Source organism: Triturus cristatus, chromosome 2_1 (assembly GCF_964204655.1).
Source record: "Triturus cristatus chromosome 2_1, aTriCri1.1, whole genome shotgun sequence".
NCBI classification, from domain to species: Eukaryota; Metazoa; Chordata; class Amphibia; order Caudata; family Salamandridae; genus Triturus; species Triturus cristatus.
This window is the reverse complement of record NC_140581.1, coordinates 1,072,331,129-1,072,358,588: the sequence shown is the minus strand read 5'-3', so window position 1 is coordinate 1,072,358,588 and position 27,460 is coordinate 1,072,331,129. Positions and strand designations below refer to the sequence as shown.

Below are 27,460 nucleotides of genomic sequence, written 5' to 3'. Positions count from 1 at the left end.
CTGGGTCTTCAGCTGTGGTGGGCAATTTCTCTCAGAAGGCTCTCTTGTTGCAAGTTTTCCTTTCTCAAGCAGGAGAGATGATCACAATCATCCCTACCAGGATTGCACAGCTCTTGTTAAGTGTTTGTCAAACCAAAAAGACTGTACAGTTATCTTATAAAGGATATACTCTTCTTGCTCAATGGATTTGTACACTTCTTGAACGATAATCTTGTTGTTTTAAGGCGTTCACACCAGTAGACCGGGTTCTTTATCCAGCTGCTCCTTCATTAAATTATTTTTAGCTGTCAGAAAGATCATTGTGCCAGCAAGTTAACTGATGCACTTATTTTCCCTTTTTTGGGTTTCTGAGGAGTTATGGACATTGGTTGGCTCTCTTGTGCCGGCTTTCTGATCTACACAGTTTTTAAAGTTGTCTAACTACCCTTGTTCCTTCTAAGATATGAATTTAAATAATTCATTATTTATGTATTTTTTGTCTACTTCTATGTAGGCACTGTATAATATTTGATCACACTTACCTTAAATATACACATATATTTCTATTGTGGTTGTTGAGACATGAAGTTCAATATTACATTATTGGCTCATTCTTTACGCTGTGGTTTTTGTATTAACTGTGATTTAGGGGTTTAATTCATGCTCGAATAACATATCTAATTTTGGTTATGTCTTCTATATATATATCAGCTCTCTTAACATGAAGTTTCACTGTTATATTCACTTAATGTTTATCATAAGTATTCCATCAGTAAGGAGAGACTTTTGTACCGTTTTTAGGTCTTGCGGAGCCAGCGCATGCGCTGCAAGACATTTAGTTAGTGGTTTTTCAAAGTGCTACCACAATCTTTTCCTGGCCTCAAACTTGCGCTCACGAGCGCGTGCATGCGTGCAGCCACCATGAGGCTTTCATTGCTCATTAAGCCTTGCTCTCCCAAGCGCCTCGCTCTGCCCCTCCACCACCACAGAGCGCGTCCCTGCCATCTGGTAAAGTTATCTTCCTCCTACAAAACGATCACTATGTGGACTATGTAAGGAGTCGGGGGTACAATACAATTACTTCCAGCTACTGGCTTTCCCAAGATAATTAGATAATGCAGCCAACTGCCGGTCTGGAGAGCTGAATGTGTCTCGAGTTAAGTGATTGCGAAGCCTCTGTCTGGCTGCTCTATTAACTGTTTCATTTTGTTACTATTTTCAGTTTGCTCGGCTAATACTTCGGAACAAACAGAGACTGTTTCTTTGGCCCCTGTTTTTTTTTCTCTTTGACCTTCCGCGTCCCATTCTCTTTGTGTCACTCGGACCTGCCTTGAAAAGACCTGTTGAATGGGCGCAGTCCATCAGAGTCCCAGGCTCATCCTTTCCCCGGCCCTGAATGCGCCACTTCAAAGCCCGGCCGCATTCTTTAATTGCCCTTTGAATTAATATCAAAGGGTCACAATGCGAGTGCCAGCGGAGAAAGGGGCTTTAATAAAGCAAAGAGCACCCATTCACTTGCAGATAAGCACGTTTTTATGCTTGAATGGGCAGCAGACCTGGGGGCTTGGAGGAGAGGGCGAGGGGCTGGCCGAGGGATGCTCGCTGAAGTGGTGATGAGTTCAAACAAACATGAGTACACAAATAACAAGCATTGGCATAGCCAATAGGTCTCGCTTTTGGGACCTTATACGTGTTTAGTTATCCAGCACAATATACTTGATCCAACAACAACAACTGTTGCATGACTAAACACTTAAAGGTCCCAAAGTCGAGACCTATTGGCTATGCCAATGCTTGTTTGTCTTTATGATGAGTCTCTGCATTGGTTGCAATTTGAACTGAAACATCAATATTTATAATAATAAAATGGCTTAACTGAGATATATCTTCAGCATGTCCATGTTTATCTCAGAGGGAAGCTTAAGTAATCTATTGTAATTAAGTAACTGGTTCACAGAGGTTACAAAATGAAGATTTATTGAAGACGATATCTCTTAGGTTACAGGCTATATATAAATGCCCCACCAGGAGCAGCAACCCCACTGTTCAAACCACTCTCTCCAATTGACACACTTTCAGACACAGGCAATATTCCACTACATCACACACACAGACTGAGCAGCAAGGAACTCAGAAACTAGGCAGAAGATAAATTATATTAACCTCTGGTTACAACACAATTTTATGATGTTCATTCCTCATATAATCTCTCTAGCTTTTAGATATGAACTACTGAATATTTACAAAAATGAAAATAAAAAAATCCTTTAGCGCTCTATTTGTATATTAAGTATCCACTTGTATAAATTATAAAAGAGAAACTTTTGGAGTATTAGGTAGCCCATGATTGAAATGCATACTTGAGTCAGAACACAGACTCTTCACTCACCCCCCAAAAAAACCAGGCAGAAATCTGTTAGGGAAAAGTCTCACTCCTCCCTCCCACAGGAAAGGCACAGACATGTCTCTAAAGGTCCAGTGATGTCCAGCTGAAGTCCCTGAGTTATCTTGTGGCTCAGGTATAACATGCCATTGGGGTTTCTATTGGAGTTGTAGCTTCCACAGCATGACAGCAGGGGTACCTCACTGGTACCTGCGTAAGGCGCAGAGTTGAGTAATCCAAGTATGGTAGAGAGGGCTCAATTCAGCCCGAACTGGGGATACAGAAAAGAGGCTTCTTATTCTACTTTGTAGGCGGTGGGGAATTTTAAAGTATGGAGTTCCTGCAAAGCTCTGTAAGCCCCAGCAAGGAACTTTATAGGAAATTGTTGGGTTTATACTAGTGTATTTTCTAAACTATAAATACATCAATCCTATGTGGTCTCTAAATTAATATATTCCCACCTTTGATAGCAAAGTTAACTTGCTAAAATCTACTGAGTGTCTTACATGCCACTCACATCTCAAGATTAACCGTCTTGCAAATTCAAGAGGGTTAGAAACTTACATTTTTTTTTAAAAAGAGCTTCCTGCATCTTTGTTTTAGTATATTCGGGATATAAAGAATGCCCTTCAATGAAGAAGGTGTGGTCCTATGATGAGTTTAGAGCCAGCAAGGTTGGGTTGCGCCCTAGAAATACAAAGGGGTTTTCACCAGTTCAATCAAAAGGTGAGAGCTGCTGTCCCCAGACGACCCATCAGCCTATACTAAGATCTACTGAGCCCACCAATTAATGGGCAGTCTGTCTGGACAGCTACTTTTGTATCCCAATGATGTCTTCTTCAGTGAAGAGGAAACACAGTTCACTTTACCCAGTCCTGCAGTACCAATATTCACTAAAATAAGAATTCTAGAAGGCTCACGTGGTTGGTGATATCTACTTGGACTGTTAAACATATTGTGACATCATCCAACGGTTAGGTTAGCTCCTTTAACTTATGGTAGCATTTTATGGTCACTTATAAAATGATGATTTCAGAATCATAACCTCTGAAAAATAATATATATTGACGAGTTTTAAGGGAAATGCATGTATCTTTAAATTTATAGCATGACAACAATCACCATTTGGATGTAAATAATGTAGTCCTTTATTTCAAAGATGTAACACACAGACGCACTAGCCTGCAGGGCCACTGTGCATCCATGGGCTGACAACCGCCAAGTCAGTTTAGAGAAACATGGCTCGGAGAAGAAATGGCATTTCTCTCCAGGGCACTTTCAGAAGTAGCAGCACACTGCTGCACTGAAACAGCTCAGACCTCTGAGACAAGATGAATGTGCCCTTTAACTAACATGAAGTCCGTATGTGCACAACATTGGACATGACCTGAGATAGGCACCCATTACCGATATGTTGTACAGCTGATGGAAGTATTTGCCTCTTAGAAAGATGTAATAGAATGCTGAGTCTGCTGGAGTCAAATATCAGGGTGCATGAAGATAACATTTTTAGGAGTATCCGTACAAGGCAAATTAATTTCTTGCGACAAGGAAAAGGGGATTTCCACCTACACAAAGTACTCACACATGTGAGGCTTTTAATCAACGAGCATATGACCAACGCACACTAACTGTCCAGCAGGACCCATTTTGGGTGAATTGGACATTGTGCGGGCTTGAGTAGGAAAATCAAAACAAGGACGATTAGCTGACTTAGTTTAAGACTGGATTAAATCCCTGTTCACCAGGACCTCGCGAGAAAGTTTTTCAGTTCTCCAGTACAGGAACAAGAGGTGAGGAAGAGTCAGTTTGTGCCATCCATTCAGATAGGAGCAAATAGATAAGTAAAATCAGGCATACATATTCGTGTGGAAATGCAAATACACAGTTGGAGATTACATTTGTTGTGGTTATGACACAGCAGAACATATTATACACTTGGAGAAATCCCATGTACAACCCCCAAAAATATGGCACTGTTCCGTATAGTTAGAGTCCAGTAACAAAACTGACTATAGTGTATAATGGTGCACACATGGTATCTACTCCCTGCTAGAAGCAGGCATACATGGATCATAACCAGAGGGTTTATGATTTGTACATTACAATGATACCGACCACTCTCACCTGCCGCTCTTGCCTAATTAGGTCCTTTATAAAGTACTTTATTCAGAGTGCTTCGGTATCAATGTTTGTAATTTTGGCTCACGCTTGATATGCAAAATCCAGAAATTATGCTATTACCCCATGTCAGGTATTTATGTGTCGCTCCTGACAAAAACAAACATTCAGAACGCATGCAGCTGCTGTTTGTGATACCTGTGTTTTTTTGCACTTTTTTCGTGGGAAATGCGCTTCTGTCTTCCATAATGGATGTTAAAATATAGCGGCAAACGTCAGTTTTGCATTTTGCAGAAATTTTACTTAATTTTGCAAAAGCAAATTAAGCAAATTTAACAAACTTTATATACAGGGTCCAAGAACAGATGAATCTCTAACTGTTATACATCTTTGCAAAACCTTAAGACTTTCAAAAATGATTCACAGAACAGCCATTGTTATAGGGTCAAAGGAACCGGTATGAAGTAAGGAACAATCTTTAAGAACTTGGTGAGAACACATAACATACCATCCATGCTAAGCATAACATACGGGGAAGGGGAGGTGGGAACTGCGGGAATTGGGACTGAGGTAGAAGAAAGAGGGACAACTGATGTACATACACCCTGTAAACCAATTACTAGCCACAAAGCTTATTCAACAGTATATTCTGAGAGGCAATATTTAGCTTATGACACACAGGGACAGTTTAATGTATACACAACTCACGGGTAAGAGAAAAAACAAAGTACCTTGATTTGAGGGAATGATTTCTTGTTTCTTTCGCTGGAAGCTCCTGGAAGTCCACCGTGTGATGGCCCTTCGCAGACGTACCGGAAGCGAAACCCCCTCTGTGAACATTGAGCAGGCATCAAAGATGTACAATGTGACATGAACTGAGAAGATAAGATCTCAAGAGTTCTGAGCATTGAGATATGGAAAGTGGGTCATAGTGTTGGCTAGTTTCTGATTTCTTAGACACATTTACTTAATCGCTTTATAGAACCACACCACCCTCCACATAGCCCTCAGCCTTAAAAACAACTTACATCATTTCAGGAATACTAAATAATTTTGAGCAGGAGGATAGCTTGCCCTATGAGTAAGGTCCTCTTGCCGATTTTCAAAAGCTTTTCCAACACATCACTTTTTTCTGTTTCAGCAGTCATGTTGTCCTCCTGTAACGGGGCATGCCAAAGCCGCAGCAGATCACGCACCCCCGCTACCTTACTAGTTTCTTTTTTTCACATCATCATCCAGCCTGCTCGGCCTTTTTTTCCCAAACAATTGTTACTTTTGACCAATCATTTTCCCCATCCCAAATAAACACTGGTGTTTTATTTTTATCTTTATCTTCAAGAAATATGGCTATCTGTAATATTCAACATTGACAACTGATCTTTTTTAGTTTCCATAACACTTCTCATTCATCAAGTCTGGCTTCTACTTTTTTCTTACCTCCACCTGCTTCGTCTCCTAATTAAAAAAAATACTAAGTGCCACCATACGTCACTAAATTCTACCAAATCTACATCCTCAAGTCACCCCAGATCTCACTTATTAGTAGCCAGTGGTACCAGCAGCTAACTATAGGTTGGCCCCTTGGAGACACCAGGAACCCCCCATGCTACCCATGATTTTGGGGTCATGAGGATAGAGGCAAGAACAATGGGGGTCTTAAAGGCATTTTGAAGTATGTAAGAGGTAATCTTGTGGTACTCTTTTATGTACAAATATGTGCTTTGTAAATTAGTCACAGAACATCGAAAATAGAAACAAAATGGGAATATTAAGTCTATATTCAAAGACAATTAGCAGAAACTGAAGAAAACTGTGTCCTCTTTGTATTTTTACTAGAAGGAGTTGGGTGTTTTGGGCCAATTCACAAAGGCATGCAAAGGTACATAAAAGTACTACTTATAGTAATCATAAATGCTTTTGTGAATACGGCCCAATATTTACAATCTATTGTTTCTACCCTGTGGCCACCGCATTATCCATCAGAAGCAAATAGTAGGCTGAGCTGTGTAGCCCTGTGACGCCACTTTCGGCCACACCTAGCTTCTTGGAGAACATACGTCCAAACACTACACTAAATGTGCCTTATCCTTTTACTCCATTTCTGACCCTCTGTGCTCAAACCCACAGACATCACTAGAATCACTGTCCTCTAGCGCCGAAATGTCTAGCTATAGCACATAAGTAAGTCTCCTTCATTTAACTCATTGATGCCATCTTTAAATCAACTTCTTATCCAATTTACTTTGGCACGAAACAAAACACCATCCACCATTTGCCACAATCTCTGCGCAAATTGCCTTTACAATGCCCTGGATGCCACCCTGTTTCAATTGTGGCTCACATACATTACACCTTCTCACCAACTCTCATGTGCCACGTTTGCCACTGTATTTCCCTAAGCTATCAAGCCCAATCCCTGGAGGCCTCCCTCGCTTGTTTTACCCATCCAGCTACCAAGACCATAAGTATGGCCATGCATCAAGTTAAATTTGTGTATTATTTTTGCATTTAAATTAGCTGTAGTTTCCTGTATAAATAATATCATTATTAGGGTGGAAGACTCGGTTTCATTTTTATTTTCCACAAGTTAATACATCTGTTTTTTGTAAACCAAATTATGTGGAACGAACCAATTTTAGCTCTTTATTAATTGTACTGATATGCTAAGTTTATTATGTAAGTACAGCCGATATCTAAATACACTGGGCCCTACTCGCAAAGGGAATCATGCATTGTTTTTGTTTTCCTCCAAAGGGAAAACAGTAAAAGGGAATTTGAGTATGCCCATAAATTCATGAGTCTGTGGGCATTCACAAACACCTGAGGAAAACCACGCTTTCTTCCACCCACTTCCCAAACTTTGCATCAGACTTACTCCTATATAACTGTTTGCAGTGGTAACATCAAGTGACGCAAAGTGAATGGATTTCTTGCACTTCTAGGTCATCTTTTGGGAATGCCTAGCAGCCGTAAAGTCTGTCACGAGCCTTCGTACAAATGTGTCCATTGTTCTCATCCAAATTCGGTTTCTAAGGTTTTGGTTCCGCCTGCAACGTGGATCGTGTTGTTCTGTAGATTATTCATGTTTAGGATTTATCAAAAACCATGGGCATTTGGAAACGATTAGCTTGGTTAATGTGGGATGAGTAGGTGCAAAAAGCTACAATCTGGATTAAACCAACACACAAACAGGTATTTGATAAAGTGGCACTACCTGGAAGTTGATTATAACTGCCCCTCAGAGGTGAATGGCTGGTATTTGGATTTAGATTATATAAGAAAGCTTACAAAAACCAACTATCTGGTCATGCTAGATCGGGGGGAATTCACAAGTTCAATCTGACTTCAATGGAGCGCGAGTCAGATACAGGGACCAGGTTAGTCCTGCTGAAGAGTTACTTTCTCAAGTTCGGGGCGCACAGTTCAGTTTTCATGGGAGGAGGCAGCAAGGAGGAGACTTTTGGTGCGAAGAGCACATCAAGCATCACAGACGGCAGTTGCTGCAGCTAAACGAGCTAGTCATCACTGGAGCTTCCTGTTGGATGATTGTTGCGGCCAGTCGCTGTTAGTGTGAAGTGCAGGTTTTGTGTTGCCAGTCATTGGGGCTGGTCACTGTTGGTGCGAACAGATCCCATTGCTGTTGTGAGGAGCACAAACTTTAAGATATTCACCTTTTCTTCAGGAGGAGCTTTTACTTACGCCAGCCAAGGGTCCAAAACCTGGCATCTCTTGGGGACCAGGACTCACTTGAGCAGAGATCAGGAACAGGGCTCAGGAAGATCCACACAGTGCTGGTCAGCTAGTCAGTTGCAGAAAGGCCTCTGGAAGCTTGCTGTGCCCCAGTAACTCACACAGGAAGTCAGCTAACTGACCCTTGGAGTGACTCTGGGTAGGCTAGGATCAAGGAAAGCAGATATAATCTTCCTTCTTCAGACAGAAAGGCAGTCATTCCTGCAGCCGGATAGTGCTTCTTCTGAATCTTCCACAGGTCCAGGAATGTTCTAATGGTAGGTACTGAAAGTCTGATTTTTATATCTGGTGCCAGCCTGTGTGTGGGGGGAATTCTTTGAGCTATCCCCTAAATTGGTTCTGGTCAGTTCTTCCCCTTGGTTTGTATTCCAACTGTCTAGGGTTACAAAAGGAAGAGCAGACCTGGTGCCAGATTTATTTGGGTGTGCTGCAGGCAGGACCCTTTGAAATGTAAGGTAAAAGTCTCTTTTGTCTCCATGTCTGAAAGGAATACACACATCCCAACAGCAGAGAAGTTCACAGTCATGTGACCCAGGACACTGGCAGAAAGGAACTGTTTGTTTGGACAAGGAAATGCTAACTTCCTAAAAATGCTGTTTTCAGAATAGTAATTAAATTTTTTTAGTGCAAACAGCAAATCTCTATCTGCTCCCAAACTGAAGTTAGCGCTTATTGAATGTAATGAGGTAGCCAAGTGTTAAATTATGAGAGAGATAGGCCTTAAAACAGTGAAAAAATGGTTAGGTGTTTTTAAATATGAGTCACCCCGCCCTGGGGGTATTTAGTGGCTTCCTTAGGGGTGTCTTATAAGTTTAAAAAGGAAGGGTTAGGCATGGCAAAAGGTTTAAAACTGCATTGAAGGTTGCAGTGGAAGGCCTGACACATGTTTTAAAATCTACTTTAACAGATGGCACAAGGAGTGCTGCAGCCCACTAGTAGCATTTAATTTACGGGCCCTGGGTGCAAAGAATGCCATTCACTAGGGACATATGTGTAAGCTAAAGATATGTACCAATCAGGTATATGCCAATGTTACCATCTTTTAGGTAGAGACCACAAGCACATTACCACTAATTAGCAGAGAAAAACTGCACAGCGTCTAGATGGCAACAAAAACGGGTATAGCATCAGAAGACAAAAATCTAGGTGTGACTCTGCTGAAGGGGCCCAGTCCAACAGCTATCCATAGTGGTGAACTCCACACAGGGGGAATATAGGCCACTGTGCAAACACTCACCTTTTTCCCCTCACAGGAAAAATATTTTTCCCAATTGAGAAAACCCTTCCCTTACACCCTCAACAAAACCGGGGGTGATCCATTCCCTATCCCATCCTGGAAGTGTGGGTACTCCAGCCATTGCCTGGAGTAAATATAGAACGTACAAGTTTGTGGGCATTCCCAAAGCTCCACAGAAAATAATGAATACTACAAAGCTCACTTCCTAACCCTTCAGTGGATTTACAAGCTCAGAGTTCTCACTCGTGATGGAGATCTCTACACAAGTGAATTGATATACGCTTGCCAGGGGTCCCTTTGAGAAATCCTGACAGGAGTGAATAGGTAAATTTGGTCCTAAACATATTCTTACAACCAAATTTACCTTTGTGAATAGGGTCCTTCACGTGTCCAGTTATCCAACAGTAGCGTTCAGCACCCTCGGAAGACTACAGGAGTGAAATTCACATTTTACCTGCCTGCTTCCTGAGCTTTAGACAATTGTGTGCACTCAGTTTGCTGCATTTCTTTCAGGAGGATATTAATATCAATTTATTTCTATATGATTCAGTTAATTTTGCCAGTACTAGTACGAGGCACACTGGATAACATTCACATCAAATTTGTGTCTCCTCTACTGCAGGACACACAAGAGTAAAAACAGAAAGCTACACTAAAAACAATTCGAGTTTTCTCCTGGAAATCACTAGTAAGACTTGGGTATTACAAGAGTACATCAAAGTAAATCCTTTGTTAATTGGGCCCTTAATGAACTGATCAGAGGTTAAAACAACAGGATACCTTGCAAGAACAACATGTTTGCACGACAGAGTAGCTCAGGGATGTATTAAATATTTCAAATAATTTTATTCAGAATTTATTTTTTTACCTGTTTCGGCTGTTCGGTGATTTCGATGTATGGTCCGTCTGCTGGGGTAAAAAACACAAAAATTCTGAATACATTTTTCAAATTCTGCAACACACATTTTGTCTTCATTGGCTGAAAAAAAAGACACACTTTTATAATCTGTTATATTTTTAAGAATGAGACTGGCTGTTCAACCTGTGACGGGAAATGCTATTGGCCCTCATGATGTATGTGGGCAGTCCTTACTGTCCATCAATGACCCAGCTTCTTGGTACGGACCACCCACCGAGTAAAATCCACCTGTCCCACATTTCTCAGACGGATTTTCAAAGAAGAGGGTTTGAAGGACAGGAGAGAAGTAAAGGGGTTTACCACGCCAAAAATCCAGGGCCCCGCCTTCAGCTGTTAAGGTTGCAGGAGGATTTAGCATCAAAGAACATCAATAGAAAATGCAGGGCAGGAATATACTTCACACATTGAGCGTGTATAAACCGATATGAGAAAGGGAGCTTGCTGCATGAATTCTAAATCAGGACCAGAGGCGAGGATTATGCATACTCTCTTCGCTTTTATTTCACAGCAGCCTTTTCAAAGAACATCACAAAACTACTATTTCCATGAACCCATGGGAATAGGAAATCAAGTCCAGAGCACAGCCAATTAGAGCTCCACATGCTGTTATATACATAGTCAACATGGTCCCACAGTCCTCTTTCTTCGCTGCTCGCAGCCGAGTTAAGTGCATTCTTTCCTTACCTCTGAGCTTGCTTTACCACTTGTTAAGGGTCTCTTGATTTGGGATTCTTGTACACTGAGATTGTTATTGTTTTAATTATTGTTCACTTATTGTGCCTACTCGGCTCTGTGCATATTCTCTCCTTGCAAAACTCTGCAGAGTGAAGACAAGCTGATGTAGAGGATTTTAATTGTTTTACTTGAATGAACGTTGCAGTTTTCCAAGACCCTGCCACTGTACTTCAACTGCAGGGCATAATCTGATTTATTTGTGTAAAGTGTTATTGTTGAAATGTTTCATATTGATTTGAACATCTCCAGATGTCAATAGCATAGGGGATGTTGGCAGGGCCAGACTGTGAACCAAAACCAGCCCTGGCAAAGAGCTCGGCCGGTACCCCTAGGGGTTGGGTGTGCGGCCGAGCTGTTTGCCACGGCCAGTTTCGCCTGATTTTGTTACAGCTGACGATATTGCAGCAATGCTGCAAAAACGACCCTGTAACAAAATCGGCCCCCAGGGGCCCAATACCGGCCACCAACCCTGGCGGCCCACCGGGGAAATGCCCGGTGCCGGCTACGGCCGGTCCGGCCCTGGATGATGGATGCTTCTTTAAAATGGCATAGTGCTTAGGTACGTAGATAGTGATATGTATTATTCTGATTCGCCAAGAGAATTGTTCCTTGTGATCATGAACGATGATCTTGCGGTTTCTCTAATTTGTTATTGAAGTATTGTGTATATGAAGAACCCCTAGCTTTTGGGGTGAGGCACAAGACTTCTCTGTTCTACTAGAGATTTTCTCTGATTCTATCCTAATTTTTTTCCCCATTTGGACCCTAGAATGATTTTCTGATTCAGACTGTTTTATATTATTCTGCATTGGTGCTTTCATGGCATTTGTTCTGAACTGCTTGATTTTTTTTGATTTTTTTAAATACCCTTTAACTTTTCTCTGATTTAGAGCTCAAATATTGAGTGGGCACAGTTGCTTATGATTATTACTCTGCTAAATTGATGTCGGTGAGGGGTGCCTTTTCCTCCAAGATCAAATGAGGGAAAACCACCTGAGGTCTAATTATGGGTGATCTGGATTGTGGGGTGTCCTGAAAATTGGGGTATGATTCTGCTCCCACTACGGCATCCATATCGGTAGTAGATATTTGCTATGTAGCCTTGGTGATGAACGCACTTGCCCGATCCACAAAGCAACCCAGTAGCTTAAAGCTGGCTCATTATAAAAATATAATACATGAAATCCACTGTGTATAAGGAAAAGTAAAGACAGACCCGGGTAAATAAACACATTTGAAAACCCAGCAAAAAGAAATAATTTAACACGGTGTATGTCAATCAATAAAAAACAAACTGTTTTAATTCGTCAGATGGCTAGGAAAATGATTGACAAGCAAAAACACATTCTAAAGTGACTAATGTGCCAAATTGTCAACACCATAATGTTGAAATATATTTAAGTGACCCATGTGCTAGATGACTTATTCAGCCTGTTCTGGCTTTTTCGCCAATAGGACTTTGCATTAGATGAAGGACTTGTATCTCTGCTTTTATCGTTGAATGCTTATGCTTAAAAATCCCAACATGAAAAATAATCAACATCACAGGACTGGTTGAAGTTGTCCATCAAGACAAGGGGAACAATTAAGATTTCCCATCATAGTACATTACCATGTGCACCCCACTGTACATTTCTCTGTGCACCACTAGTCCCTTCATGATGCACAATGCCCCCATGCTCTTGATCTGTGCATCAGCCAGTGATCCTACCATACCGAAAACTCAGAGTCCATCTCATGAACAACACCCAGTGCTCCAACAAAGCACATCAATTCCTTTAATGTACTGCGTCTCACGGTGTGTTCTGCTGATGTACATCACCTTGTGCCACCTTTATGCACATCACTTTGTGCACCCTGTTATACAGGGTTATAAAAACTGTTGGTCCGTGCGTACTGAAGCCAGAATGTTTGTTGGTGTCTGTGCATGGGGCGCCTGAATGTCTGCCAGACTTTGTGAGAATGGGTGGTTGAAGTGTATTGATCTTTCATGCTCCATTTGTGCATGCGTGAGCTTAGGGGTGGTTGCACTACACAAATCCACGCCTTCTGGCTTTGTCAGTCTCTGTTACTATAATTATTTTTAGGCTAAGTCAAATTAAATGTTTAACATGCGTAAAAAGGTGCATGTTATAGTCACACATTGTGGCCAACAGCAAATCATTCTGATTAAGCACATTTTAGAAAAACATTTGATAATCCAATGTGCAGCATGGTCAGTTCAAAACAGCCATTGTGTAGGATATGCCTTTGGTGTCTTTATGGAAAGAAGAGGCTACAATAGAGTTAACTAGGTGCATGTGCATGACCAAGAAGAGCCAGATTCAGTCATTCTGATTCTGACAAGCGGTCATCTAGTTACGGGGTATACAGCAGGCATCCTGGTAGCTCCAGACTGAGTCAGCAGCAGCGGCTCCTCCGCCATGGCAGAGGAGCGTCACCCCACTGCCGGCCAGCTGAGGGAATGGAAAAATAAAATGATAATAAAACAGTATTATTTTCATTTTATTTTTTCCTCTGGATGGAGTAGGGTCTTGGGGGGGGGGGGGACTATGCCACGACAGGCACGGCTGGGGAGTGGTGCGCAACACTGCTGTCATTGCGCATGACGGTTTGGCCGGCCATCTTAAGATGGCCAAACCATTATGCGCATTGACATCTCCCCAACCCGAGCTGCAGCCGTAGAAAACAAGCCCACGCAGTCCACTCCCAGCGCTCTCTCAAGCTGGCCAGCATGAGAGAAGCGATGGGATTGGCCATGGGGAGTGTGGGAGCCTCAGCATGTACACAGCAGGAAGGAGAAGAGCAGCAGAGTGGCGATCAGCGAGGAGCAGGCAAGTTATTTTCATTTTGTCAACTGTCCCCACCCTTTACCCCTCCCCCGCCTACCACTCTGCTGCGAGGCCAGCCGCTACTGAGAGTCAGTTGGTGCCTTCCAAATATCCAGTGAAAACAAAAAGTGTTCAATGGAAACCCCCAGAAGAGGAGAGGGTTGGAAGGAATTCTAAGAGTTCATGGCGTGATGGAAGGTGGCGAGGGCCAGTCCTCAGCATCTTTGAGGGCAGCTGAAGGCAATAACAATTGAAATATGTCAAAATTAGACGTGCAAAAGATCATATGTATAGACAGGAATTCAAACTTAGATCAGCATGATAAGCAATACATCTCTCCCTTTAGAATGCCATTAAATGCCCTTCTCAATACACAAATAGTGCACCAATGTTCTACTCAGAGAGGATTCAAACTGCTAGATCAGCAATAGATAGGACAAGTCGGTGTTCAAATCACTAAAAACTAAAAGTAAAAGATAGTTGGGAAATCAGCTGATGTCCATGGCTAATATTCACAGTTTTACTCAAGAAATGTTAAATTTTAAATCCTTACCACAAATGGCATAAAACTAAGTGTCAACTGTAATGAAAATGAGGTTGAAAGCCCTTGCAACTGCCTGTTCATCGCAGTTGATTAATCCCAATCCACAATGTATAATGCAACCCAATCTCCTGAAATCTTTAAATTTTCTGGAACCTTTATAGAGATAAGAACGCCAGGATACCTTATTCATACCTTTCTTAATAAAAACATGCAAAAACCATACTTTTCATGTAATAAAAATGTGTCTTTACATATCATTAAAGCACACGGCAATATAGAAGGGTAGCCGTTAAATAACAATGGAAACACAAGTTCTTTCGTCAAGCTGCATTCATTAGCCGTACTAACGGTACGCGGGCACTCCACTCAGAAAGTCCCTAAAGTCCCACAATTTACCTTTATACGCCATCATTGTATTCCAAGGTTCCGCATGACAGAAATTCACTTCTCCTATTGACTAATACACAGTGTTTGAAACAATTGGATCTGCTGTTACATTGAGATTATTTTTTTTTAACAAATTTCTGTTTAATCCATTTGTTTCGTTTACAAGAGGCTTTTTTAGAAAGCGTGTGTAGTGGTGAAAGATAAAAAAAAGCTTTAGTCAGACTTTTATACAACGGTGGGTTTTTGAACTCTCTCAATTTGTAGAGAATAGGAGAGACCAGCGGCAGATTTTTAACTTCCAAGATGTTGTTTCTGCTGTTAGGACACCATGAAGAGCAAGGCTTTCAATTGTATGAGTTTCATACCTCTTGGCCAGTTCCAAAGGCATTCAGAGCCATCCCCAGTCAGCTATGATATGGTCTGAACAGAATGACAGCTTTGAAAAGGGAAGCCTTGAAGGTTGTTGTTAGAAAAGAGTGGAGATTTCAGCAATTCCTTCGAGAAAGGTTGTGTGTGATCGCGGAGAAAGATGATTTGCGAGATAGAGTCCCAATGAACCTTACAAAGAGCAGATTATCCACTCAATGGTCTTTTGTGGGTCAACGTAGAAACACCAAGCTCTCTTGTGATAAAGCTGACGCAGCCTCACCCCCTCTTTAAAGGGGTGTGGTGGAGCAAACATTTTGTCTGGGTAACTGATTGACCGGCATGAAAGTGTGCTACCAATTGTGTCAGAAAGTCAGTCCAGGTCGGCAGCACCAATTTGTCTGGGAAGAAAGGGGTGTAGGGAGGTTGCACAGAGACCACAAGTGGTTTACTCATATGGCACATGGAAATGATGGAAGTAAGATGGCAGCTGTTGCAAACAACAGTGCAAAGGCTGAAATGGCATGCACTTGCGGATTATCAAGACACGATTTAGGTCCACTGAGGCATGACAAATTATTTCAGAGGGATCATGTGCATCAGTCAGGCCCATCAGAACATGCAGCACAACCAGAAATGTAAAGAGAGAGACAAACACTGAAAGGCTGATCAGGCCAAAAGGTATCTCAATAGTGCATACAGCAAGGCCATGCTGGGCCAACACCAAAACAAGACTAGAAAAGGCAGTTTGGCTTGCGGAGGGTAGCGATGACGTACTCCACACAAGTCCACAAACTTTTCCAAAGGATTTTATGAATGGGAGTCTAGCTGAAAGAATGAGATCTACCACTTCAGGTGACAAAAGAATGTAACTGTTGACAGTCAATCTCGAGACATGGAGGTGTAGGTTGTGGAGATTTGGCTGAAGAACTCTTCCCTGTTGTTAAGGTAGCAGGTTCTCCTAAAGGGGAAGACGGATCAGATGATAAATGCCAAGCTCAGGAGATCTGGGTAGCACACTCAGCTTGCCTAATCTGGTGCTATTAATATGAATTGGGCCTGGTCTGTTCGAGCACAGATGGACTGAGTCTACAATGACATTTTTGGAGAAAACTCCAGTGCTCACAAGATTTGACACTGTGCATTCTTAACAGTTATGGACAGATCTAACCAGGGCATACACCATTGATAGAAGGTGCCCTATGACACCTCTGGATCAAGACGTCACTCATGGTCCCTCAGCCGACTACTGCTCAATTTGTACGCTCCTGTTTTCGTAGACATCGCCAGGTGGTTGGCTACCAAAAAGATCTTCTGCTGGTCTAACTACTGCTAGAGACGCGGGGCCTCCTTTTTAGCCAGCTGTTGAACATATTCTCTCTGAGAAAGGTACTGTTGTTGTGCTGTTCTACCAAGCAAGAGTCAGAGATTCCTCAGACACACCAGTTTAACCCTGTTGGGAGGATTATTTGGGCTTTTTGGTAGCTCAGTTACAGCTCACATTAAGACTGTGGACTCTTGCTCCATACCCCGACACTCCAACTCCCTACACAGCCCACCTGCACCAGAACACAAGAACAAATCTATCCTCTGACCAAGTGATAATGGTCCAATAACAGATTACACTTCTCACACATTAATAGAAAGGCCACCTGCACTCTCATTTTCACAACACAACACTAAAACCAACTAGTTGGCAAAGTACCACTCAAGTCAACCATTTGTAAAATGGACTGCCGGTCAAGGCACTGTGCCATGGCTCACAAACTCACAAACACTGCATACACAGAGTTCCGCTGCAAGCTCAGACATATTTTTTATTCATCCAACTGACACAGTACCAATCATCACTAATAACTAAAACGTTTGCCATTGATCAAACACAATCACATCAGTCAATGACAAATCTCAGAAACATGTGGAGAAAGCATCAAGAGCTCTGCCAATTTAATGATGATATACAATTGGCAGAATTGTACTTTATGAATGCTGATAGCAGAACATAAATATGCAGGTGGTATGGGCGATGAAGGCAGTGGGTTTACACTCCATCATTCAATCGCTTGCTCAGCTGCTTCAGCGAGTCAATTTATCCCTTGACCTTCCGGTAGGTCGCTCCCCCCCGCTGCAGCTCCGCCTGCACCCCTGCTGTAGTGTCCTGATCGCCGCCGAAGTCGAGGCCCTCCAAAACCCGCAGGCCTTCACCTGCGCCTCATCCCTGGTGGCCAGTGGTGGCCTTAGTCTGTATCCGCTCTACTTTGCCTTCTCTGCCTGTCCTCCTCTGTGTCCCCCGCTCGCCGCAGTTCGAGGCATTGGTAGAATGGGAAGATGAGGTGCATGAGCGAGAAAAGCAGAGGAGTGGAGGTAACTATAGGTACATTTTTGGGAGGAAATATGATCGTGAAACTCATCATGATCGAAAGAGGAGATGGCGAGATGCTAGTATGTCAGAGGGACTGTATCCTATGAGAACTGTTGAAGAGACGGAAGGGAGGAAAGGTACGGAAAAGGTACCTGATGCAGAATTGAGAAGGTATGGGGCTAATGACTATGAGGATGAAGTCATGGATGACATGATCTATAAGAGACCACCTCCATATAGACCAGAACCAGAAGAGAGAACACCAGATGCTACTCCCATAAGAGATACTTTGCGAATCGTTAAAACAGAAATTGCGACACCAGATCTGAAAAGTGGTAGCTCTTTCATGGAAAGGGAGAGAGAGAGAGAGCGAGAGAGAGAGAGAATGCAATCGGGAATGAGAAAACAAGAGAATTAGCAAAAACCACATCCGAATTGACTGAGAAAATTAGAGAATTGACAAAGAATCTAGAAGCAGTTACAGTTCCTGTAACGATAGGTCCGGTTATGCCTATTTTTGATAAGCAAAGAATGGGTGAAAATTGTTTGACAGTTCCATATGTAGGAAATGGACTAGTTGGTTCTTCGGGAGAGCCAGGAATAAGGACGGAAGAGAATCATTTGAGACAGCTGAGACATGACACTTGTAGTGGAGGGTCAAATGTACAGTTTAATTCAGGATTGAATACTGGTTGTTTAGGAGGATCAATTTTGGAACCACAGAGGATGGCAGAACAAGTGAGTACAGTGAAAAGGCCTACAGAAATAACGGCTGAGGATTTGAATGATTGGTTGAAAGTTCTCCAAAAGAAGGATAAAGATTCTCAGGCAATTGATGTAGCCAGGTTGCGCATAGAATTGGAGGAACTTATAGCAGGAACAATTCCTACAGAAATGTTGAAAAATCATCATGATGGAGAGTTGTTATTCATGTGCAAGAGTATCACCTGGAGGGCTAAGAGTACACATGATAGATTAAAAGGAATAGCGAGTGAAATGGGAGTTGACATGGACAAGGTGAAAGCTTTGCAGAAGCCTTACCGAGTGGATTTTTCTGATAAAGATATCGAGAATTTAAATGAGGTTTGGCAGAACAGGGCAGATTAAGGAAATGATTTCCTTATTGCGAAAATGGGGTGATGTGGAAAAGTGGAAGGATAGGTGGTATAAGAAAAGAGAAGATTCAGTGGACAGGACTTATTCAGCGTTTCCCATGAGAGAAAAAGAAAAAACAGTGGATGCCTATCCTATGAGGGAAATTCCTGGAGGAGGATATGTACATGTCCCATGGACTAGACAGGATATTTTGTCATTTACAAATGATTTCCCTCGACTGAGGGAAAAGCCTGTCGAGTGGTATAGGCAGGTAGATAGGTTTGTGAAATTGTCAAAAGTGCTGTGGATTGACTTGAATAGTCTGTTTGATATAATTGTTCCAGCAGACTTGTGGGCAGAGTGTAAAATAGTTGTAGATTGGCCTGCTAAGGAATACCCAAGAGATCAGAGAACAGGAGCTCCAGACCCGGAGGTAATGAAGAGACAGACTGGGTTAAGATAGATCAAACGCATCAGGAAGCAAAAGAATCAGTTCATGCTTTTTATGAAAGGCTGATACTGGCTTTTAAACAGTTCAGTGGAGATGAACACCTGGGTGATAAGGATTTGAGTCATTTTGTATACAGATTTGTATATGGCTTAAAACCTGAAATCAGTGAAATGATTCGTGAGCACACAGTCGATTGGCAGAGTAAGAAGATTGATGAGATCTTGAGACATGCAAAGTACTTCAGTGATGAAATTGAGGCAAAGCAAAGAAAGCTGAAGGAGAAAGCAATGTGGGCACAGGTGAAAGTTGCAGAAAGAAAAGAAGCACAGCTGGTGGAACAAGCAAATAATCCAGGAAATAGGCCTAGATATGGTACAGGAAATGGAAAGGGGAATTTAGAAGAGGCCAAGAAGAAATTCCCATGTCACAACTGTGGACAATTGGGGCATTGGAGATCCGAGTGTACGAATCCACCATTAGTGAGTAATGAGAATAAATCTTTGAACCAGCAGTTGCAGAACGAGGGGTGTAATCATCAGCAGCAACAGCAGAAGGTTGTCAAGCAGCAGAATCAAGAGCCAAAACCGCCCTTGCCACAGAATAGAGGGTCCCAGAAATATAACCAGGACTCAGGATTCTACAATGATGAGCAGGTAAACAAACCAAGACGTACTAACCCAGTACAGCAATACTGGTTAAGGAATGAGGGGAGTGAGTCTGAAGGAGACTACTGACGGTGCCGAAGAGAGGAGGAAGAGTGCATACTTGGAGCAACTCTAGAAATAGACCAGGCAGGACCATTTGTGGATGGAAAAATAAATGGGGAAAGTGTTACTTTTTTAGTAGACACAGGAGCGACGAGATCAACTGTCAGGTCAGCAGATATAAGAAATCTTCCTCTCTCGGACGAAGCAATCCAAGTGGTTGGTGTAGCTAATACACAGATTAAGACTCGTCTTACTGAACCAGTAAGGGTAAGAATAGGGAAATTTTCAGATATGCACAGGTTTGTGGTCTGTGACACTAGTCCAGTGAACTTGTTAGGTAGGGACTTATTGTGTAAAATGAATTGCACAATTGTTTGTACTCCGGATGGAATAGCTTTTGAGACACCAGATGAAGATGTTTTGTACCGGATGACTCTAGATAATAGAGAAAGTGAGATTGTTGGAACATATGCTGTGTTTAATCCAGATGATTTGCCTCAAGAGTTGAGAAACACAGTGAAAGCAGCAGTTTGGGATTTTACTGGAGAAGATGTGGGATTGATGAATAATGTAGATCCAGTAAAGATTACAGTGAAAGAGGGAATCACTTATCCTAATATCCCACAGTACAGATTGACACCAGAGATAATTGAAGGAATAACACCTATAATTGACAAGATGATTCAGCATTGAGAGAGTTACTGAGTAGCCCATGTAATTCACCGATAATGGGGCTGAAGAAACCTAATGGGAAGTTCAGGATTGTGCAAGATTTGAGAAAAGTTAACAAAATTGTGGTATCATGCTGTCCCATTGTGCCAAATCCATCAGTGATTTTGTATCAGATTCCTCATGATGCTGAATGGTACACAGTAATTGATTTGTGTCATGCTTTCTTTTCAATTCCATTGCATCATGACAGCCAGCCGATTTTTGCATTTCGGTTTGGACAGCGTATTTTGGCATGGTGCCGAATCCCACAGGGGTATACAGAGAGTCCTTCAATATTCAATCAGTTGCTAAAGAAGTCTTTGGAGAGTTTGATTATGCCTGAAAGCTCAGTACTAGTACAGTATATTGATGACCTACTTGTGGCATCAAAGACACGTGAAGCTTGTGAAGTAGATACCATAGCTTTACTGAATCATCTGGCAGATGGAGGATTAAAGGTATCTCCAGCCAAATTGCAATTTTGCAAGAAAGAGGTACATTATCTTGGACACAATATTGAAAAAGGTCTGAGGAAAGTGACCAATGATAGGATCAGAATTATCAGAGGAATGAGAGCCCCAATGACCCAGAGAGAAGTGAGAATGTTTCTGGGGATGGTGAGTTATTGTCGTCAGTGGATAAGTAATTCTTCCCTGATAGCAAAGCCACTGATTAAATTGACCAAAAGTGAGGTAAAAGACCCCTTGGAACTGAATGCAGAACAAATGGCAGCATTTGAAGAATTGAAGAGCAGATTATGTGAAGCTCCTGCTCTGGGAATGCCAGACTATGAGAAGGAGTTTGAACTGTACTGTAGTGAGAGAAATGGATGTGCACTTTCAGTGTTAATCCAGAAACATGGATGTCTGAGAAGGCCAGTTGCGTACTTCTCATCCACACTTGACCCAGTAGCTGTGGGTTTACCAGGTTGCCTGAAAGCAGTAGCTGCTACATGCAGAAGCTTGGAACAGAGTGAGGGTATAATAATGGGATATCCTGTAAGGGTATTCGTACCTCATGATTTGGCAATTCTTTTGACAAGAAGCAGAACTCAATATATGTCACATAGTCGGCTGACTAAATATGAGAAAATTATTCTGGGAGCATCAAATGTGACTCTTGAGAGATGTGTGAATGTGAATCCAGCGACACTGTTGCCAGATGCTGAAAATGTGAGTGTGAGAGATGATGTTGATCATGATTGTTTGGATGTGCTTGATTACTGCATAAAACCGAGACCAGACATAAGAGATCTGCCACTGCCTGAGAGTGATCATGTCCTGTTTGTGGATGGATCATGTTTGAGGACAGAAGAAGGTGTGCTGAGTGCAGCATATGCGGTGTGTAAAGTCTCAGAAGTTATGGAGGCTTCATCTTTGAAGGGAGTTAAATCTGCTCAAGTAGCTGAATTGATAGCATTGACAAAAGCTTGCAAGATTGGGAAGAATATTAGAGTGACTGTGATGACTGATAGTCAATACGGATTTGGAGTTGTTCACGACTTTGGCCAGCTTTGGCTACAGAGAGGTTTCCTGACCTCGAGTGGAACTCCTATAAAGAATGCTGAAGTGATTGGGAAATTGCTTGAGGCGATACAGCTGCCTAAAGAACTAGCAGTTGTAAAATGTGCTGCTCATGGACAGGGAAATGATTTTGTTACTCTTGGTAATCGGTTCGCAAATGACATAGCACAGTATTGTGCAAAGAACGATAATTCGATTAACAAGGGAAGAGAGAAGGAGATGTCTTTTTGTTCAGAAATGTTTACTAATGTCCTGGAAACATGGGATGAGGTGAAACAGTTGCAAGATGAAGCAGGAGATGAGGAAATGAGAGATTGGATCAAAGCAGGTTGTGCTCCAAGAGAAAAAGATCATGTTTGGATCTATAGGGATGGAAGACCAGTCATGCCAAATTCCATGTTGTCAACAATGGCAAGAATGTATCATGGCCAGGGACACTTGGGGAGGGATGCTATGATTAGGTCCTTCAAACAAACCTGGTACAATGCAAAGTTTAGGCTGATTGCAGAAAGCATTTGTCAAAGATGTTTGATTTGTCAGCAATTCAATACTGGAAAGAAAACGGTGGTGAGCCTAGGAACAATAGGCAGAGAAGGAGGTCCTTTTACCAGAATGCAAATAGATTTCATTGAAATGCCCCAAGTCAATAGATTGAGGTATGTTCTAGTGGTAGTCTGTTTGTTTTCAAGGTGGGTGGAAGCATATCCAACTAGAAGAAATGATGGAATAACAGTGGCAAAGTTACTGTTAAGAGAGTTGATTCCTAGGTACGGGTTCCCAGTGACAATTGAGTCAGACAGAGGGGGACACTTCTACAATGAGTTCATGAGTTTAATTTGTGAAGCATTGAGTATACAGCAGAAGCTACATTGTGCATACAGACCAGAGGCTTCTGGTGTTGTTGAACAGATGAACGGTACAATCAAAAACAGAATTGGCAAGATGTGCTTAGCTACTGGAATGAAATGGCCTGATGTCTTGCCTCTAGTGCTAATGACTATTAGATCTACTCCAGATAGAACTACAGGGTTGAGTCCGCATGAAATATTGATGGGACGTGCAATGAGACATGCATTCGTGCCTGTCAACAAGTTGATGACTATAACTGATGACATGATTTTGGATTACTGTAAAGGCCTGGCTGACGCAGTTCATTCTGTGTTTCACCAGGTTGGAGAAGACGCTACCACACTTGAAAAGAAGCAAGCCCATGATCTGAGTCCAGGGGACTGGGTGAGAATAAAAGTGCACAGAAGAAGAAATTGCTTGGTTCCAAGGTGGGGAAGGCCAAGACAAGTCATTCTGACTACGACGACTGCTGTGAAGTGTGCAGGAGTGAAGAACTGGGTTCATGCGAGTCATACTCTGAGAGTTCCAAATCCAAAGGATGGGACTGGGAAGGAGTACTTTGAAGAGTCAGATTCCAGTGATGATGCAGACACTGAAACAGTGAGAAGAAAAAAGAATCCTGAAAGGGGGGAAAGAGAGTCAGGTGATTCTTTTTTCTTACCAAGAGAGGCTTGAAGAGGAACATTGAGAACCTCGGAGGAGAGTTCAGATTCTGGAAAGGTGCCTGAAGTTTCAACGAGCAGTGAAAAAGAAAAAGAGAAAGAAAAAAGAGAAAAGAGTAATTCCGCAGAAACTACACCTGAGTCAGATGAAGAGATTGGGGATCCACCTGAGATTACTCCTGAGGAAGTAGGGTCAGAAGAAGATAGAGAGGGACAGATTGCGGAAGACCCCCGAGGACGTGTAGGGAACATTCCTGATAAGCTAGGTGAAGGGACAAGTAGACAGCAAGAAGATTGCGTGTCGGAGACCCGAGGAGGGACAGTAGTAGGGAAATCTCAATCGGTGGGGAAGAAGACTGTGGAAAAAGAGAGAATCGTTGATAAACAAGAGGCAAATGAGACGGAATCTGATGAGAGTGAGAAGGAGAAACCAGAGGGTCGAGTTCTGAGAAAGAGAACTTGGATCGGTGAAAGAAACAATAGAGAAGTGAAACAGAAAAGAAGTGTAAAAGGAGATCTTTGGCCTAACAAGATAAAGAGGCTGAGGTATCGACTGACACAAGTGAATTCATCGAAAGCTGAACAGGTGAACGAGGTGTCAAGTCAAAATCAAGCAAAAGAGGAAGAACAAAAGAAATCAAAGGAACCAGAGGAGATCAAGAGAATCAGAAAGCCCAACCAGAAGTATAGGTCACCGGAATGGACGTATGTGGCGCTGTCTGAAGGAGAAGAAGAGGCAGAAAGTCAATGAAATCCAGAGGGGACCTTACGGAGAGTGGTTGAGGAGGAGAAAACTGTTGGAATCCTGAAAGTTATCTTGACTGACATTGGAGAAGAGTCAGATGCTCAGGATGTTCAGGATCTGATACAATTTGATGTTGCTGAAGAAGAAGTGAAAAGTGATGAAAATCCAAATTGAGTGAACTAAAGGAGTCACTTGGGAATGAGTGAAAAGAGGAGTTCTAAAATTAACAGATTTTATTCTAGGGATTCAGTAGTGGAGTAGTAGAGGCTAAGTCAAAAGACACTGCCAAAGTAATAAGATGGCTAACACAGAAAATAATCAAAGTAGATGTACCTTCTTGAAAAGATGGTGTAGAATGTGCTGCTGCTGTACAGGACTATTAATGCTACTATGGGGTGTGCTTGCTTTATTAGTTACTTTTAGAGTTACAATAGACACTTTTGGAATACATACTGAAAATATGACTAACATAGAGAAGAGTTCACAGAAAGTAGTGCCAACTAGAATTAGTAACATATACATACATAAGGATAGATCAATTAATGATTTTTCTAGCAGTGTTTTTTCAAAATTGTTGTATGAATACGTAAAGACAATGGAAGTAAGGGATTGCTATGTCTGTATGCAATTGCCTGCATCCGTTTCAGAGGGAGTTACTTATCATCATCTTCCAGCTACGTATGGGATTTCATGTAGTGTGTTGAGTAGTATTTTTTATCTGTTAGGGAAAATAGATTATGAGATGTCTAATAAGGATAACATTTTTGGGCAATTGCCTATGAATAAAAAATTGAATCCTGCTAAAGAAGCTAACATTTTTGGTGAGATTTTTATTGAAACAGAAGAATTGACATTAGATAACATTTTTAGAAACAATTTAACCTGTAGTTTGAAAGAAGAAGAAAAAGCTTTCCTAGACATGGTAGAGAAAAGGAGAATGAGCATGCATGAAAAGGCAGGAGGATATAACATGAGTGAAACAGTGTGGGACATTGAGATGGGAAAAGAGTTGAAAAATGGGGCCAGTCCAACTTTGGCTTTAGATGCACCACAGAAGGGTAAGCTATGCATTACCAGAAGGAAATCCCAATATGATTATCATTTCGTTGGGACTAGTGAGTGCCATGATACATACTTTATTGCAACAGGATGGGGATTCAAAGGAGGAGAAGATCCAGTTTTCCCGGGAGTGTATTATATTTGTGGGAATAAGGCTTATTACAGGTTGCCTGACCATTGGTATGGCACATGTTATGTTGGCCTGGTCTTTCCAAAGATTTTCCATATAGATAGAATAGAAGATGCAGAACAGATTAATCTACTAACACGCTTTAAAAGAGAAACTTGGTCAGAAATTGTAGGAGATATTTTTGGAGCTTTGATTCCAGCAGTGGGAATTTCATTAAATGCATATGGAATTCGGAAGCTGTCAACAGTGGTGGATCGCTTATCGACAAGCACCGCTGGAGGGTTTCTGTTAGTAAACACGGAGATGGTTGCCTTACGCGCCATGTCTATGCAAAATCGACTTGCCCTTGATATTCTATTGGCCAAAGAGGGTGGAGTCTGTGGAATGCTGAAAGTTCAACATTGTTGCACTTACATTCCTGACGAAAGCAAAGATCTGAAGGTCTATATCAAAAATATTACTGATTTGCATGAAGAATTAGTACCACTGGAAGCTGAAAGTATCTGGACTAAAATGGCTAATAAGATGATTGCTGTTAAGAATTTTATTGCTAAGATAGGTAGTACCATTTTTGGTAAGGTACTATTTCCATTGACATGTGTGATTGTTGCTTTATTGATTCTTAGATTAGGGTGTTTATGTTGTAAATACAGGAAGATTAAAAAGAAAATAATGAGAGAAAATGCTGAAAAGAGACAAAAGAGGTCAAAAAGAGACCCACAAGAAATTGAATTAGAAGAATTTAGAGAGAGCAAGTATTTGGAGACTAAAAGGGATGATGAGAAAGAAACTGATGTGTAGTATAAATGCAAAAAGACATTTGAACTTCTCCTAAGTAAAGGGGACAACATTTTTGGGTTGGATTTTTGTGGTGATGATATATCACCAAAGGGGGGATTGCTGGAGCAGGGTTTTCTATTTAAACTCAAACTTCAGTTTATATTTTTATATGTCATAATTAAAATTACTAAGAACTAATTATTAAATATTAATTGTTGTCGAGTGTTTTGACTAATCAACCTTACTAATGAAAGAATTACACGTGGGAATGCAATTGTGTGGCTTAATTAATACGTGAACTAAGTTGGTGAGCAAATTAATTAAATATGTGTGGCTAAAGTGCTATTTGTTATGTGTTTGCGCTTTAAGATAATATGCTTTAATGCTTCTTTATGTCGCAAATGGCTAGATAATTACATACACATAAGGGTATTAGTGGGAATTAACACTGTATAATTAATACGATGTAGTAACATTGTTTTGTGTTTCTTTTAATTAAGATTGTCCATTCTGGCCTATTGAAAGATGGCCGACATTTACAGCCTGCATTTGAGTAGATGAAATACGAAGAGAGGCCTCGCTGAATATGGTTGAAAACATGACCTCGGCCTCTGTCTGAAGCTAAAAGTTATGAAAGGACAGCAGCTCTGGGCTCATCGCCAGATATCCTTGGAAGAGAACAATTGTCACAATGAACATTTTGATAAACATGCGGTGGCTTCACTATAATTCCGGAGAAGAGCATCCATGAATGTTGCGGATTTAGTTTGTGCTTCCTTTTTCCGTGTTTTTATTTTTGAGATATTCGAGAGCGGAGGTTTTTCCTAAATGTTGCGAGCCAATATCCTTTCCTGCTCGCTCTGCTCAACGGACGTTTAGAGCTTGTTTGTAACTTTTAATGTGTAAGTTTTAGTATAAATATTGTTAGACTAGTGAGGGTCTAAGGCCACTTCTTCCCGAACTTATGCTCGAGAGGATCGATGCTGATCAAGAGGACGGCGACTCGGGAGACTCTTTGAGAGACCTGTCCTGACCTCAATACGACATTTAGCTAGAATAGGTAACTATGAGAATAATGATTTTGCTATTAGATGACTTTCATTTGAACTAATTTAGATAAAATAACCTTTGTTT

At 41.6% G+C, this 27,460-nt stretch overlaps 1 protein-coding gene across 3 annotated transcripts in view; it reads right to left on the bottom strand.

The window, feature by feature from the left end:
* The window catches only part of NFKB1 (nuclear factor kappa B subunit 1), a 272,410-nt gene that overhangs the window by 146,466 nt on the left and 98,484 nt on the right, over positions 1 to 27,460 (bottom strand). For 2 of the 3 annotated variants that reach the window (XM_085636087.1, XM_085636094.1), the window contains exons 4-5: positions 10,339 to 10,379; positions 5,215 to 5,313 (exon numbers count right to left, since the gene is read on the bottom strand). In XM_085636087.1, the coding sequence (XP_085492213.1) occupies positions 5,215 to 5,313; positions 10,339 to 10,379 (140 nt within the window). The remainder of the gene's footprint in view (positions 1 to 5,214; positions 5,314 to 10,338; positions 10,380 to 27,460) is intronic. The other variant, XM_085636099.1, reaches the window with a different exon arrangement.